We start from the raw sequence: 17,159 nt of genomic DNA on the forward strand, positions 1-17,159 counted from the left end.
TCTTAGAGAAGGTGCTTTTAACTTCGTCCTGAATTTGGACGAGGTGAAAGTTTTCATGCTTAATTTCTTGAAGAATATACTCTCACGGGTACCAAATGTTTGTATTCATGGACATGATTCAGTCGAACTTCTAGAATTCTGCGTCAGATCGTACGTAGATTTTTTTTTCTTGAAAGATAAATCTGTTGGTTTAAGCAAAGAATAACTGTACAAAGTAAACAATGCCCTTGGATTCCTCTCTAGCGCTGCACCTGACGGTTGCTCCAGAATCAAAGCAGACTTCTGTTAACAAAAGACAGACATTTTACTTGGATCATCATTAGAGATAGATGCTGTTTCTCATAATAGATGGATGGCAAACAAAATTGAAATAACTATTTCACTCTCTATTCAACCTGCTTAAGTTTTTTGAAGATGCATAACAGCAGGTCCATATGACCATCTTCAATTCTTGAGTGTTAGTGTTGCGAATGGAGAAAGGTGTATGATGAGATGATGCACACAATTCCCTGTGCATCAAACATGATTTACAGAGTGCTTAATACATTTATGATTAGAGTAAAGTCTATTTTTGACCATTCAACTATCGACTGCGTCCGGATTTGGCAATGCAACTCTAAAACCGGACATCCGCAGCCATCCAACTCTCAAAACCGTTCATGTTTGGCCATCGAGCTGTTTTGCCGGGTAGTTTTGCTGAGTTGGACGCCACGTGGCGGTGGGACCCACCTGTCAGCTCTCCTCTCCCTCCTCTCTCCTCTTTCTCTCTCCCTCTACCTCTCATCTCTCCTGTCCAACACCACTGAGCTACGGCGGCCTCCCCTTCCCCTGCTCCCTCCCCTTCCCCTTCCCCTACTCCCCTCCACGGCGGGAGCTCCTGCGGCGGTGCAGGGCGGAGCGGTGGCCGCCGGCCTCCCCTGCTCCCTCCGCGCCGGGCCGGCGGGCGAGGAGCTGCGGCGGCCTCCCCTGCACCAGGCCGAGGAGCTACGGTGGCTGGCGCGGCGAGGCTCCCTGGGGCCTTCCCCTCCCGCACCCCTCCGCCACGAGCTCCCGTGGCCTGCACGAGGCGGAGCCGGCGCGCGGCGGGATCGGCCAGGCATCCCGCGCGCGGGCGGACGGCGCGGCGACCCCTGCTCCCCATCCTCCTCTGGCGCCGGGCACCGCGGAGGCCAGCCCACGAAGGCGAGCAGGGCGGCGGCCCTCAAGCTCCGGAGCCGGCCGGATCCGGGAGCACCTCCTCCTCCCTCCCATGGCGGATCGGGGCCGGACGACGGCAAACGGGCCAGGGCACGCGCGGGCCTCCGGCGACGGCGGTGGCCCTGGCCGGCTCCCTCGACACGGTGGCGTCGGTCGGCGAGGCGAGCAGGGGCCGGCGGCGGCCGCGCCGTCCCCCGCCCTTGCTCCCTCCTCCTTCCTCTCCCTCTCTCCGGCTCCTCCTCCGCCGCCGCCTCAGGTCCTCCGCTTGTCTCGGCTCCGGTGTGCCCCGCCCCTCTCGCGCGCTCCGGTGTGCCCCGCCCCTCTCGCGCGCTCGCCGGCCTGGGCGGCGGAGCTCGAGCTCATGCGCGCATGCCGACGGGGATGGCGGAGCTCCGGCCGCCTACCTGGATGGCGGTGCTCCGGCCGCCTACCTGGCCGACGGGGATGGCGGAGCTCAGGCGCGCGTGCCGACGGGGACAGGAGAGAGGAGAGGTAGAGGGAGAGAGAAAGAGGAGAGAGGAGGGAGAGAGAAAGAGGAGAGAGGAGGGAGAGGAGGGCTGACTGGTGGGTCCCACCGCCACGTGGCGTCCAACTCAACAAAACTACCCAGCAAAACAGGTCGATGGCCAAATATGAACGGTTTTAAGAGTTGGATGGCTGCGGATGTCCGGTTTTAGAGTTGCATTGCCAAATCCGGACGCAGTCGATAGTTGGATGGTCAAAAATAGACTTTACTCTTATGATTATAATTGTGAGAAAAAAAGATACCTGTCTCATAAGGCATATACAAGGCTGTTAGACACAGCATACGCAACCCATTCTTTCACCAAACTATTTCCTTTTCTGGGTGGTTTTATATTATTACTCTATTAGGATATCTCATGTTTCATTCAGTTTTCCTCGATAAAAAATGGCATTTTAACCTACTCCATGCAAGAATTGTTAATCCAGCAATCCTGGATAAACTATCATTATCTCGTAAGTACAGGGTTCACATGAGGCAAACCTACACTTTCATGGCAGCAAATTCGCCCCATTTCCTACTAACTTTGTTACATTCTGTTATATATCTAGCCCTATCAAGAATAAATTTAACAACTGCAGCACCATAAGCTTGTAACTAATGACAAGCAGAAAACACAAGAAAAATGGTGTATATCTACAGGGGCTACATCACTCGGTAGAGAACTCAAACAGCATCGTATGCTGGTACTTCTCACCAGGGTGAATGACAATTGATGGAAAATTAGGTTGATTAACAGCATTTGGGAAACCTTGCGTCTCAAGGCAAAGGCCAGAATGCTTCCCATAGACCATACCTCCTTTGCCCACAATGCCATGAAGAAAATTTCCAGTGTAGAACTGTACTCCAGGTGCATCTGCCCAAATGTCGAGGACCCTTGAGCTTGACGGGTCTGCTACTTTTGCCACGTGTCGCAAGCCTAACCTCACTTCACCAGAGTCAAGCACGTAATTGTGATCATAACCACCAGGTACCTGATCAATTCTGCTTCCAATCATGTTCCCAGTCAGGAAATCAAAGGGAGTGCCGCTAACTGGCATGAACTCGCCTGTAGGTATTGAGGTTTGATCTACTGGAGTTATCCGAGAGCCCCATATCTGGACTGAGTGTGAAAGCACATCTCCTGAGTTGTGGCCTGCAAGGTTCCAATAGGTATGCTGCGCTAAACTGATGGGTGTGGCCTTGTTCAATGGCATGGCTTCCATCTCAAGCTTCAGTGTTGCACTTGGAAGAAGGGAATATCTGGCAGTAACAGAAACATCACCTGGGTAACCTGTTTTTTCAAAAAACAATAATATTCATCATATTAAGGCATTTATACAGTAATTGCTCAGATAAGTTAATTGACACAGTACCTTCCTCTCCATCTTTACTATAATACTTAAAGGTGATTGAAGGGTTGTGCCCTTCGTTATATTCAGCAACTTCCCATATAGTTTTGTCAAACCCTTTAAATCCACCTGAATAAGAAATTGCATGCATTAATGAATGGAACATGGAAGCACAAATAATTGAAGTGACATAGATATCATATTTACTATGTCCAAACATGCATCTGATCGAGGTTAGGAAGCATCCCCAACACAATAGGGATTATCAATAAGAGAACATATAACAGAAAATATCTCATAACAAACACATATTAACTGAAGGATGGCGACATTGATGAAGATGTTAGGCATAGAATTTCAGCTGGCTGGTTGAAATGGCGGCAAGCTTCTGGCATCCTTTGTGACAAGAGGGTGCCACAAAAGCTAAAAGGCAAATTCTATAGGACAGCAATTCGTCCGGCGATGTTATACGGTGCTGAATGTTGGCCTACAAAAAGGCGACATGTCCAGCAACTGAGTGTAGCAGAGATGCGGATGTTGCGGTGGTTTTGCGGGCACACAAGGAGAGATAGAGTCCGGAACGAAGTTATTCGGGATAAGGTCGGGGTGGCACCAATTGAGGAGAAACTTACCCAGCATCGGCTGAGATGGTTTGGACATGTCCAATGAAGGCCTCCTGAGGCGCCGGTGCGTAATGGGGTTCTTGAGCGGGTCGATAATGTAAAAAGGGGTAGAGGTAGACCTAAACTGACATGGGATGAGTCGGTTAAGAGAGACCTTAAGGATTGGAATATCTCTAAAGAGATAGCTTTGGATAGGAGTGCTTGGAGACTAGCTATCAATGTGCCTGAACCTTGAACTTATTTCTTTCGGGTTTCATCTCTAGCCTACCCCAACTTGCTTGGGAAAAAAGGCTATGTTGTTGTTGTTGTTGTTGTTGAAACACATATTAACTGACTATACTTCAGTAGCGGGCAACGGAAAAACAGAGACTGCTAGCCCCATGGCTGTTGTAGTTGGCAGCATCTCAACTGTAACAGCTGACTCCAGCAGCGCTAACGTGCGCTCCCCCCAGCCTTCTCTTTTGCCATAACCATCTTCTTGCATGAGTGTTCGATCTCACGCTAAGGAGGTTCAGACTGATGATTGAGGTGCAAGTAGGTTGATTCATTCTTATTGTTTGCCTATAGAAATGAAAATGCCAATCCCTTGCCTCAACTGGACCTAAGGTAAATTGCTACTTGTGCCCCATCCTATCCCCCTGGTGGGTAAGTTGTCATCTGCAAAAGTCAGGGATAAAGGTATTGCCGTACAAGGTGGCTTCCAAGATAAGCCTGGTTATCTACGTTGATGACATATCCTATTAGTTATTTGACTAGAACATTTGGTATTTGATGGCTGGTTTGGGTCAATGGTTAAACAATTGATATGTGGTTTGAGAAACTCTAGAGTGCAATGCTTATGGCCGTGCATACAGACTAGATCCAAAAAGAACAGCCAGCAGTTATTGTCACTCAGCAAGCAAAATAAAGTATCAAGGCAACAGCATTTTATTCCCCACTAAACCATTTTTTGGGTTCATCAAACCCTCTCAGGTTTTAATTACAGATCATTTCATTCATGAGGCCGGTTATGAGTGGTTTGCCTGCCAACACTCCTGTAGTGTAGTGGTAAGCTTCCCAGTTGAGGAAGATACCAACCAGGGTTCAAATCCTGGTGGCAGCAAAAAAAAAAATCCCCTTGCTGGCAACCCAAAAAATAATGGCAGGGCACCGGCCTGTGGCACCTGTGGTTGGTTTGGGCCCTCCTACCAAGGGGTAGTTGCAGTGGTCACCAACCCAATGGGTCGTGGTCGGCCGAGGTTACGGTGTGGCCATATAGGGTAAAGCCGGGGTTTGGATGTTTTCTCGACCGCTTGGCTGAGATTTCTTCTTAGTGCAATGCTGTGGGGGCTGTCTTTCCCCCGCTGGTCGAGGTTTTTTTATTAGTGGTTTGCCTCAATCTGCAAGGGGTTCGGTTCGATCCACTCCTTGTTTTAGCCCACGGGTCGAAGCGGTTCGACCCTAAATAAAAGAGGGGCGATAGGGTTATGATCCGATTGACCCCAATAGACCGTCGACCCGACGGCGCTTCTCCTTCTTCCCGCCGGCCGCCACTCTCGCTGCAAGATAGATGCTTCTCCCTACGCGGCCACGCCTCATCATCCCCATCCACCAAGGGTCAAGGCGCGCGCTTCGATGACCCGTCGAAGCTGAGCTTCAGCTGCCCCGCCTCGGGCTTCCTCCATGACGGCTTGACCCATGGCCAACGGCGGGCGCGAGGCGGCTTGCCAGGACGACAGCGTCCTCGAGCGCGCAGCACGCGCCTTGGCCGAGGTTGGGCGTCATGGGTTGCCACGCGTCGCCGGCCAGCACCACGCAGCCGCCCCGCGACGCGCTCGGCGCCTGGCCCAGCCAGAGCCACCGGTCCACGAGCGGCGTCCGCACCACGGCGCCCTCGGGCGTGCTCTGCATCACGGCGAGGAGGTCGGACGGCCAGCCACGGACGAGGTCTAGCGCCTCGCTCTTGAGCGCCGCCGGGTCGGTAATCTTTGGACCTGGCCGGAATTCAGAAAGTGATATGGCGAGGGGCGACGGCCGTGGTGTCGTGCAGCAGGGATGGGGAGCACGCGGCCGGCGTGCAGCAAGCCTGAGGTGATGCCGACGGAGGGGCTCCTGCATCGCCTGTAGCTAGGCATGGCTAGGGGCGACGGCAGAGCACGCGAGAACAGAGGGGCGGCGGCCGCGGTGTAGCGCAACAAGGGGCTGGGCAGCGTATGGTCGGTGCGCAGCGAGATTTTTTCAATGTAAGGTGCAGGCCCGTGAGAATTTTTTAATGTGGTTTGACCCCTGGTGCCCCGCGGACCAGTGAGGTTTCTTTAATATGAGGTGCGGGTCGATCCGTGACCCTTTATCTACTCTGACGGGGCAGAGGGGCAGCAACAGAGGCACTCCGATCCGCTCCCCTTGCAGGTTGAGGTTTGCCTCTGTAGGCCTCCATGAGACCAAGTTTTTATTCAAGCACACATTAATATCAAACAAGTCCCAACCTCCTCTTATCCTGTCCTGGTGGCGCAGCTGCTATTTGTTGTTGTCATTTTACTACTTGGGTCCAGGAACGTATCCATGATAGTAATTTACAGTGGTATTCAAGATATAGGTGATTACCAAGAAAACAGTGCATAATTGTCCTATCCTAAGGGTAAGCCAACAATGTGTTTAATGAGAAATGAGCAATTTACAGTGTGGACATTGAAAGCTTTATATCATGTGGCTACAATTAATAGCTCACCAATAAAAAGCTATGCCCATCACAATTAATAGCTCACCAATAAGAAACTATCCCCATCGAAAGCTTTGTACAAACTAAACAACATGGATATGTAGTTAGCCTTTGTTATACAAGACGATCATAGCAGTTGCATCCCAGTTTGTCAGTCATTTAGTATCACGACTGTTATAAGAAATTATTGATCATCAGTTATACTTGCATGCTGATATAAATTTTAAATAATCCGCTAATGAAATGTAAGTATGTAACATTCCAGATTTGTCTTACCATGAAGAGTGTTTGGTGGGTTGTTGATACTCAGATTGTGCTGCACCCCATTTAGAGTGAACTTTCCATCCTTGATTCTATTTGCAACTCGACCAACAATGCAGCCAAAGTAAGGCGAAGTACCATTCTGATCAAAGAGATTTACTCTCTTAGCACCAAAGCAATTCTTGACCACTGAGATATACTATGTAAATAGTAATACCGATTGAAACTGAAGATAAACAACAGTCACATTTGGGGCAAATCTCTATAGGGAAAAGGTTCTTTAAAAAGTAAAACCTACCAGGAAAGCGACACATAAATCTAATTTAGGAATAATTCCATTTTACACCCACTGTGCTTAGCCCCTGAACTACAGAACTGGATAACCTTCTAACTGTGGCTACGTTGGAAGGCCACTTTGAAGTTCAGGGACTGAGTGGACTTCTGGGGAATATAAATGCTAGCCGCAAGAATACCAGTGCCCCAAATAATTTTTTCATTCTAACAATCGTACTTTTCAATCTTCTCAACAGAGCAAAACACCATACCCAGTGCTGACAACTCTCACACTAGGTGGGATTCAGGGAATGGAATTTCTAGGCAGTCTTATCCGCTTATTTTGCAAGCAGGCTGATTCAAACCCAGGACCTCCAGGACACAAGTGGAGAGACTCTACCATTGCACCTGGCCTGCCTTTCATAAACTTCTTCAAGAGAATATTTGATGGAAAGGGAGTTAGCAACAATGTCATCATGAACTTTTATGCAGAGATTGCTTTCTTAGTTAAGAGAGTAATATGTTAAATAAGTTGCCCAACCACATCCATGAAATCTGAAATTGTCAACCACTCAAACCAGGCCGGTTTCATGTTGTTAAATGCAGTGTCAGAACAAGTAAAGTGGCAGCACGCACAGTTGCGAACAGCAAGTGGTCAGAAGAGAACTACCCATTTCAGAAAAATTTTAGCATGCAATTAGGTAACTGCTCGAAGAGATGAAATACTTCATAGTTACAATTCAGAAGAACGCAACAACACACAGTGGTCTAGACATCAAGAAAATTAAGACTGCAGCACCTAAAAGCGATACGATTTAGCCTGAACTAGAAAAACTAACTGTACAGATTTTGAAAAGTAAGATAAAAACAAAAAAGGTTAATACTAGTGGAATTACGAAGTACTGTCTCAAGTCAGAAAATTGGACAATTTGGACATTGCATGGTATTTAATGGGCACTTTGACCACTACTTTCTATTGGAATTTCCATATACAGTTCAATAAAATTTATGAGGAATTTGAGTATTTTTAAAACAAACTTCAGAATTCAGTGCTGTCTGTAACCACACATTTCCTGGTTTCTATCATCAAACAATCAAAAGCATTTACTTCTATAACAAAATGTTGACTCCTTGCTAGTGGTGCCAGCTGGCCACCACAATGCAGTTTGGCAAAGTGTGACTCAAGCTGAAAAAAGGGTGTGGTTTGTGGAAGAGTCACACAGCCACAATCTTCCACCTGTTTTTTCTAAAGTAGCTGCTGGAACACCAAATCATAATACCATTAAGTGAAATGCAAGACTGAAAGATTTTAGAAATAGGTAAATAACTTAAAAGTCACTGAATAAAACTCCAACAACAAGCAACAGTAATGAATACATGTTGAAATAATAATGATGATCATTGAATTATTTTAATGCTATTTCCAAATTAAACGCTATGACTTAAACTTATGCAGGGAAGTTCAAATGTTACTTAAGGAATTGTTAAATCTTTAAGAAAAAGGATACTAGAATTCAGAACACAGGAAGTCAAAGTTGCCTATAGCACTATGATGCCAGAGGCATAATCCAACGTATTATTAGTGCTATAAGATATAAGAGTGTGGCGTATCTAAACCATATGAGGCTTCACTTTTAGATTTACCTTTTACACTTCAACTTTAAAAGAAGAATTTCCTTTTGCCACTGAACAAACTGTTACAAAAGCTCTTTATTTGATCTCATCAAAGCAGGTATCAAGACCATGGTAACAGCCATGGTTAAGGATATAAATTGGATTTATTACTATGCAATGAATGAGTTTTATGGCTGCCATTAGAAAGAGAAACTGATGTTTTAAATGCCTAGTCTTAACTAGGTTGTAATCTCCCTATATAAAGGGACCTTGAGATCAATGAGAAAATTTGCTCCATTCACTACATTCTTGTCCCTACAATTTTCATTCTCTAACACGTTATCAGCACCCTGCTCTACACTGAGCAAACTGAGAGAAGGAGGAGATCGACGACATTAGCAAGTGTAAGATGCCGAAGCGCTCACCGAAAATGCTTCAACTCCGTCGTCTTCTCCGTGAGCAGCTCCTTGAGGCTCTGTTTGCTCCAATGCGCCGTTCTCGCCGTCGTGGTCGCCATGGCATAGCTCCTGCCGATGGAGCTCGCCGCGTCGACGACCTCGCGGCTTGCCAGGCCCCCCTCGTGAGCTCCCCGCGCCACCGTCTGTCCCATGGATGGACAACCAGGGTGCGGGTGGAGTCCGGAGGGTCGCCGGCAGCGTCGGCCACTCATGGCGTCGCCTCGCCACGCCGGTCGGTGATGCCGCAACGGTCTTCCTCGCCGGTGTACTCGCCGATCCACATGCCGGTCCGCTCTGCTTCGCCCACGTACTCGCCGGCGACGCCGCAGTACACCTCGACGCCCCTGGAGCCGCCGGGCTTCGAGCTCCCGCGCACCAGGGCCGCGCGCCGGGGCGCCCTCCCGTTCTACGACGAGGGGGAGAGCTCCTACGTCGCCGACGAGGTCGTCTTCGACGAGCCGGAGCTCGCCCCTCCACCCCCACCTCAGGAGCTGGCGGCCGTCGACGAGCTCGGCATCGCTGAGCCGGCCATGGCACCTCCGCTCCCAATCCCGCCTCCACCCCCGATCCCGGCGGACCGCAACGCGACGGCGGCAGGGCTGCGCAGGTTCATCCCGACCGGGCATGTCCCAGCCGGGGCGACCTCGCGCGGCCTCGAGGGGCGCCCACCTCGCTCCGGCGAGGGGGAGGCCTAGGCCGGCAAGACCCGAGCAAGAAAAGGGTGGAGGGGACGAGGAGCATCGCCGGCAGCGGCCGGACTCTGGGCGACGGCGGCGAATAGGGGCGGCGGCGCTAGAAGATGGTGGCAGCGGCTGCTGAGGGAAAGTGGAGGGGCGGTTAGGGTTAAACCCTAACCCGCCACCACTCATTCCGGCCTGGCGGTCCACTGCCACGCCCCCCTCCCCACGGGCCGGACTGGGCCTCGCTCAGAGCCCCTTCCCCGCGCTCCGCCTTGGGCCGTGGTGGGCAGCGCGGCGGCCCAGCAGGCCAACCGGCGCTCCCACCGGCCCGCGGCCGGAACAACCTTTATTTACATTTCTGCAAGGATTTAAATTCAAGTATTTGTACTTCGAACAATTTAAATTCTGCAAATAGCCCTCAGGTTTTAACAAGATCTATAATGTACTATATTTACCTCATGTAAATTTTCATTTTAATACCTCATGTTTAAAATGAATCATGATGCACAATATTTACCTCATGTAAATAATATTTTGAGACCATCAGTCATCAGAATATTGCATCATAATATATAGATGAGTTTGCCACAGTAAATTCATATTTCAGTTTCTATTCTAGTAACTTCTAGCACATTGTGCAAAATGTTTGCCTACGGCAATTCCCAATCAAATGTACTCTTATGTTGAGTATATTGTTCAAAGTGTTGTCCTCATGACATCCCAATAATAATGTATTCCATATTATTTTTCTATGCAATTTACTTTACATGCAATTCATTTATGCATTTTTCTTTTTAATTAAGTCCATTAGCTTATATCGTAAGCCCAAGTGCTTAATTTATTTTATGCAAATACTTTATGTGATTACCTTATTATTTATGGATAATATTCTAAAACTTAAAATATTGGCCATACACGAGATCGTACCTCAGTACTACTATAGGATCTACAATGTGTTGCACGTGTTGACTATCCTCAACGTGCATACCCAATATTGAGTTTTAGCAAATGACCTTCACCCTCATGGTGATAATTTTCTTCATTTTTCAAATTGGTCATACACAAGGTGTACCACAGTATACCATGGGATTTCATCCTCAGTGTGCATATCCAATTTGAATTGAATAGTAAAATGGTCTACACCTTCGGGTGATTATCATAATCCATCCTTCGGATTGGTCTTGGTAATATTTAATATTCATGATGATTTTCAATCACTTATCCAATATGAGGTAAACACTACATGTGATTCAAGACTCATCTTGATTTTTACAATATTTGCATATTCCAATTCAAGACACATCTTGAATATGAAGTTAATTAAGTATCATTTGCTTAAATAAATAGCAATATATGGTACATTATTTTGGAGGTTACACAGAGCCTATGTTTTGGCAACGATTTTACATCACCTATTCCCACAGGAATGGATCCAACATATTGGTAACACTAATCAAGTATCCAATTTGAACCCAAAATTTTGCCTTTATTGCTATATAATTTACTAACAAGTAAATTCATACATGATCAAATTATGTAGGACATGGCTAATATTTCTACTTTTGAATTTTTCCAAAGTCGCGTTGAATGAAATTTATTTTCCTATCATGAGCATTAAGATACCAACGATATCATTCAGGCATATGGCATCACTGCTATTGTTGCTCAATGCCAACAAAATGCTCACTCCATTCTGTATATTGCCACACTTGTACTTTGCGTCTTTTATGCAACTCCGACACTTGGATTTTACAAATCTGAGGAAAAGACATCCATCTACCTTTTGCAAGTCCCTCATCAGGATTTCAACAAAGGATGTGATATTGCCAAAATCATAAATGATTGTTCACTCATTCATTTATCAAGGACCTTCGTTCTATGGCAATTTATATCAGAATGGATGCTCTTGAATGTGGCTATCATTTTCCATCGGAAAATGATCAAGTGTGACAAATATCACATTTTAACAAAAGTGTGATTGTACAAATCCATGAACACAGAAACGCCAAATCAAACATTTGGTTCAACTATACATCCAACTCATTGGAGACAAGCGAGTTCTTTGGAATATTTTGAAGTTCACTTCAACAAGCAACGCTTGCAAAAGTCCATATTTCCATCGGAAATAATATTAGCCTAAATTCATACTACCACATGTGGTATGTTGTCCATTACAAAAATATCATGTACCTCAGACATGATATACATATTCTTTTGCCTCGCTTATATATGGGATTCAACCAGATGGAAATGAAACATGTATAGTGTACCACTATATTACTAACACAATTGTGAGAGATCATGCTCTCTCTATGGTATTCAATAAATCATGGATGCATCAAGTATCCTGATTCTAGAAATACCATATGATGTTTTCATGTTATCAATTTGCATGGTTTTTCATGGAAACCGAATACTATGGAGCGATGATGAAAATCTCACTCACATTAGTGCAACACATTTAAAAACTATATAATTGTGCAAAATCCTTCCATCATCTGGGGTGTATTATACATACATCAATCCCTTTACATGTAGCATACAAATAATTTTCTCTCTTGATCGCATCAAGATTGGGCATATCTGCCTTGACCATTCTACATCTAGAATGATGAGAAAATTATTATCAATTCTATTAAGTCACAACATAAATATGAGTCATTAAATTTCTAGAAGAAATTCAAGAACATTTATGTGACTCTATTTGCTACTTTATGGAACATAAAGATACTATTCAATGCATATTCATTGTTGTCCTAAATGTGTGCTTTACTCATAAAGTATCACAAATTTGCTAAACTCGTTGCTCAAATTTTCAATTTAGAGCAAATGATCCTGGACACGAGATTAAATCCATTAACATGGAACTGTTTGGCTTTTTGGACTTCATCATAAAGTATCTTGTGTGCACACACACAATGGCAAAACTATATCTCTTGTCAAGAGAATCAAATTGTTTGATGATCCAAATAGAATTGCAATTTAACAACATTCAGTTGATTGTATGCGGATTTACACAACGCAACATAGATCCAAATCTATCAAACTGCAATCATACGACTCCCTCCGTTGCAGTCAGTACGTGGAAATTTGGTTACAACCAAATCATTTCCCATCTGCGAATTGGTAATGTTTTGCAGTACCAATATCACCACCGCAGCATACATCAATGGGCATTGGAGATTTACGTGAGGTACCATTATCCGTCATCCAATAGTACCTCAGATCTCTAATTGGGGACTCATTCATGCCCATGTGCTGGACACATCTTTGAGGAAGATTCCAGTCATTAGGGGGAGATACTTACCACACATCGAATGCCAGGAATCAGAAAAGGAGAATGTCATCATTGATGTTCGATCCTCATACCCACGTACCAAAGATTCTGAACCAACAGTTCAGACCATCTAATATTTGCAACACATTGCAAATTGTCTGCCAAATGCATTTACTTGTCACCAAATCCTATTCCCGTTTAATGTGCCAGAAAGAGTGGAGGTACCTAACAAAACCACTCATCTCCCGAATCTGAACAAGAGGGGGAGAAGTATGGCCACATGGGGAGACGGCTTTTTGCAAGCATTCTTGGATTATGGGGAGAAATCCTCCAAGACAATACATGCATATCAACATCAAGTTGATAGACACTATGGATATTTACTATCCAAAGCCTATGGATGTTCAACATTCAAAAGCCCAGCACAATGTGCACAAATTTAGACGCTGGGTCATTGGAACACCCTAAGTCTGTTATTGTGGGAAATAACATAGAGTTCAAAGGGTAAACATTTCCACGTGCTTAATTGGTTCTAATGAATCAATCACACAAAGACTACAAATTGCCGGCATACTCCTAAAAAAATTGCCTTGCACCTTATCTGGATCCAGACCACAAGTCCTAGGCAAAGTGTCTCAACACTCACATTGGGTCAAACAAAGGTGGCAATTAAAGAGAATTGCTTTCACTAAAAAGTGGAAAGTCTTTACTTCGTAATGATTTCTCCTCACAATGCTCCCCAATGGAAGCATTATGGATTCACAAATCCATAAGGTGGTGAAGACGTGAAAGCTTGTAGCAAATGGTTTCACGCAGAGACCAAGCATAACATATCTGTTGGTATGTGTGGAAGTTATGTTCCTATATCAATAATTGGCAGATCAAATTTGATTTGGATATATTTGGATTACAGGTCCCAATGCACTTTGTATTCTGAATCAAAACATAAATCGCAACATACGCAAGTCACGCCAAGACTTGAAATAGTCAAGTTGATTGTGGTACAACTGACTAGGCGAGTTCCTTCCACAGAAAGATGTCTCCCATCTTGATGATTCCACCTGTGTACTCATAATAGAATCCCATGGATTTTATACATCTCATATGACACATCAAAACAGGTAGTCATCATATAAGACAGATTTGAGATGAAATATTTGGGTAAAACCAAATTATGCTTGAGATCAAAACAGGTAGTCATCATACCCTTGGGATTGCAACCTTAGTGCCATCAAAGTGCTCATGTATCTTGCATATCGCAATAGGTCTGATATTGCATTTGCAGATACTTACTATAGCTCAAAATAGTGCTACTTCTACACCACAGAAAGGTGGGAGTCAAAGTAGATATCCACAGATATCTATAGGCACAAAGGATCTTGATTTATTATTATCTAAATTAAGATATGATCATGTGGGGTATCAAGATATTAACTATTTAATCCCCTATATTGACATATCACATACTGATGTTATGGTGGTAAAGTTGTTATAGGAGTCATCAAACTTGGCTCTAACGGCTACTTCCACTCCTCATTCTAAAGTATTACATGAACATGTATAACTTCATCGAATGGCCACATTTGATTCCATCGAATCACTAGCCATTATCTTTAAGATAATGCAACTTGTGTTGCTTGAGTGTAAGCAGGTTACATAAGAGCAATATCATTATATTGCCTTTCAGAAATATTTATTCCATGAAAGTGAGGAGATAAACACCTTACGAAATAAATCAAGTGATAACTCCACGAGATTTATTCACAAAGCCCCTACCAATTTCCACATATCACAATATATTGCTGAGATTGGTATGCGATAACTTTGAGAATTGCAAGGTTCAGGGGGAGACTCCTCTTGATATTACAACCTGTTCAAATACATCATATTGTATTTTTTTCCTTTATGAGTTTTTCCTCAAACAGGTTTCTCACATAAGGTTTTTAATGAGGCAATATTGGTACAAGTTTATATGTCAGATCTTCTGTTTTTCCCCACAGGGGTTTTGAGAAGATATCAAAAGACATAATCCCTATAGTGATCCTCAGATCATATTTATCGCACTCTTTTCTTTTATGAGTTTTTCCTCTCAAGGTTTCTCATAGAAAGTTTTTAATGAGGCAGTAATAGCATAAACATATGTCATATCTCTTGTTTTCCCCACAGGGGTTTTTGAGGAGGTATCAAAGACATATAATTACAATTATGATCCTCAGATCATATTTATTGTTCTCTAAACTTTGTCATGGGTTTTCCTTCCAAGGTTTTTCCCATATGAGTTTACAATGAGACAGTAATCAACATATGCCATACCAATTTTATCCTTATTTTTTCCACTGGATTTTAAGGAGTTTTTAATGGCATATCTACACATATTTCTTCTTTTTTTCCCTACAGGATTTTTGGAGGATTCAAGATAAAACATTGATCTTAAAGGTGGACTCGATCAAAAGGGGGAGTGTTACAAAAGCTCTTTATTTGATCTCATCAAAGCAGGTATCAAGACCATGGTAACAGCCATGGTTAAGGATATAAATTGGATTTATTACTATGCAATGAATGAGTTTTATGGCTGCCATTAGAAAGAGAAACTGATGTTTTAAATGCCTAGTCTTAACTAGGTTGTAATCTCCCTATATAAAGGGACCTTGAGATCAATGAGAAAATTTGCTCCATTCACTACATTCTTGTCCCTACAATTTTCATTCTCTAACACAAACTTCTATTATCTCATCTACATCTACTTCTACAAAACGGCACTTGTCTTTTACCCCTGCACCATATATGTCCATTTCCTTTTCACCACTCATATCATTTTGACCATGAAGAAAAATACAAGAAAAAAAATAAAAATAGAGGAGAAAAATATTAATCACGGCAATTGAATGACCAAATGTTCTAGTAGAGTTGACTTAACACAGCAGATGGTAAAAATAGAACTTATAGAGAAGATTAAAGCATTTATTACTGGCAAAAGTGTTTTAAAGATGTCACTTTTACATTATAATACTGTAGGTACTAAGATTATTTTAGATTTCTGACATGAATCAATGAATTTGCTGCACCTTTGCGAGAAAATTTAAAATTACTACTTTATCTCACTGTAGTATACTTAACTATTACAAGATGCAGGCTTTAACTGAAGTAACCTATGAGCCAAAACAAAAAGAAAGAGATCCTAGCACAAACGCAAACGCAGAGACATTTACACAAGCTAACCAAAAAGAAATGCAGTGCTTGGATACAGAAAAAATAAGGCAATAGCACAAGTTGACTTCCAAAAGTCCGAAACCAAGAAAATATCTTCTTGCAGTCCTAACTCTAGTCCCGCCGAGATCTCGGAGAAATGAGCCAAATGTGCTGATCAATGGCTGTAAATGGGAATGAATGCATCAAGAACTCACCAGATACGGATCCAGCGAGTCGAATCCAAGCACCACATCAGCGAGAACCCCTGGGAAGAAAACAAGCAGAACACCGTGAACCAAAAGATTCAGAACCACAAAAGGCAAAAGCAAGCAGAAACTTCTCGGGGGAGGGGGGGGCTCACCGTTCTTGTCCGGGGCGAGGAGCGAGGTGACGGCGGCGCCGATATTGGTGAGGCGGACCCGAAGCCCCCCGCCGTGGAGCTCAAAGAACTCCGGCGCGGGCATGGAGAGGAGGAGGGGCCTGGGAGAGGTCCCGCGGAGGCGGAGCAGCGGCGTGGGGGCGGAGAAGATGGTGACGGAGGCGAGGAGGTAGACGGCGGCGAGGAGGACGAGGAAGAAGGGCGGGGTGGCGCGGAGGATCCTGCCGGCCGCGGCGTGAATCTGGGAGTGGGGATCCCGGAACCGGTTGGACGGGAGGTGGTGGAGGAGCGGCTGCGCGCGGGTCGGGGTGCGAGGGGTCCGAGGGGAGAGGGAGTGGTGGTGGTGGTGATGGTGAACCCCCACCAGCTGCTCCATTTGCTCCGGCGCTCGGCGTCCCGATTTCCCGGGGGTTTGGGTTTCAGCTCTGGAGCATCTCCAGCGGCGAGGCCGGCGCCCGCCAAGCGGACAGGACACGGAGAGAAAATTGGGATTTTGCCTTTACGATGAGTGGATTTCGCTATAATGCAAATTTATGGGCTTCGCTATATTGTCTTTATGAACGAACGTTGTCCCTCACGCTATTTTGTCATTTCTTCACAAATTCTACTGCTCCTTTTTTTGATTTGGATGGACAGTTTTGCCTCTAACTCCATCT

General features: G+C 44.9%; 1 protein-coding gene across 4 annotated transcripts; it reads right to left on the reverse strand.

Moving 5' to 3' along the window:
* Positions 1 to 117: 117 nt before the first annotated feature.
* Positions 118 to 17,050, reverse strand: LOC120689695 (galactose mutarotase-like). 4 transcript variants are annotated; one of them, XM_039972063.1, is made up of 7 exons: positions 16,486 to 17,049; positions 16,340 to 16,389; positions 6,649 to 6,832; positions 3,076 to 3,180; positions 2,517 to 2,993; positions 396 to 509; positions 148 to 282 (listed from the first exon to the last, which is right to left on the reverse strand). In XM_039972063.1, exons 1-6 carry the CDS (start codon positions 16,877 to 16,879, stop codon positions 445 to 447), a joined length of 1,275 nt encoding a protein of 424 aa, XP_039827997.1. In that variant the 5' UTR covers positions 16,880 to 17,049; the 3' UTR covers positions 148 to 282; positions 396 to 444. The 4 variants fall into 4 exon arrangements, with proteins under 4 accessions (XP_039827995.1, XP_039827997.1, XP_039827994.1 ...); XM_039972061.1 differs by lacking the exon at positions 396 to 509 and having other exon boundaries at positions 118 to 282; positions 16,486 to 17,050; XM_039972060.1 differs by lacking the exons at positions 148 to 282; positions 396 to 509 and having other exon boundaries at positions 2,135 to 2,993; positions 16,486 to 17,042.
* Positions 17,051 to 17,159: the final 109 nt, after the last annotated feature.

The sequence above is a fragment of the Panicum virgatum genome, chromosome 9N (assembly GCF_016808335.1).
Source record: "Panicum virgatum strain AP13 chromosome 9N, P.virgatum_v5, whole genome shotgun sequence".
In the NCBI taxonomy this organism is placed as follows: Eukaryota; Viridiplantae; Streptophyta; class Magnoliopsida; order Poales; family Poaceae; genus Panicum; species Panicum virgatum.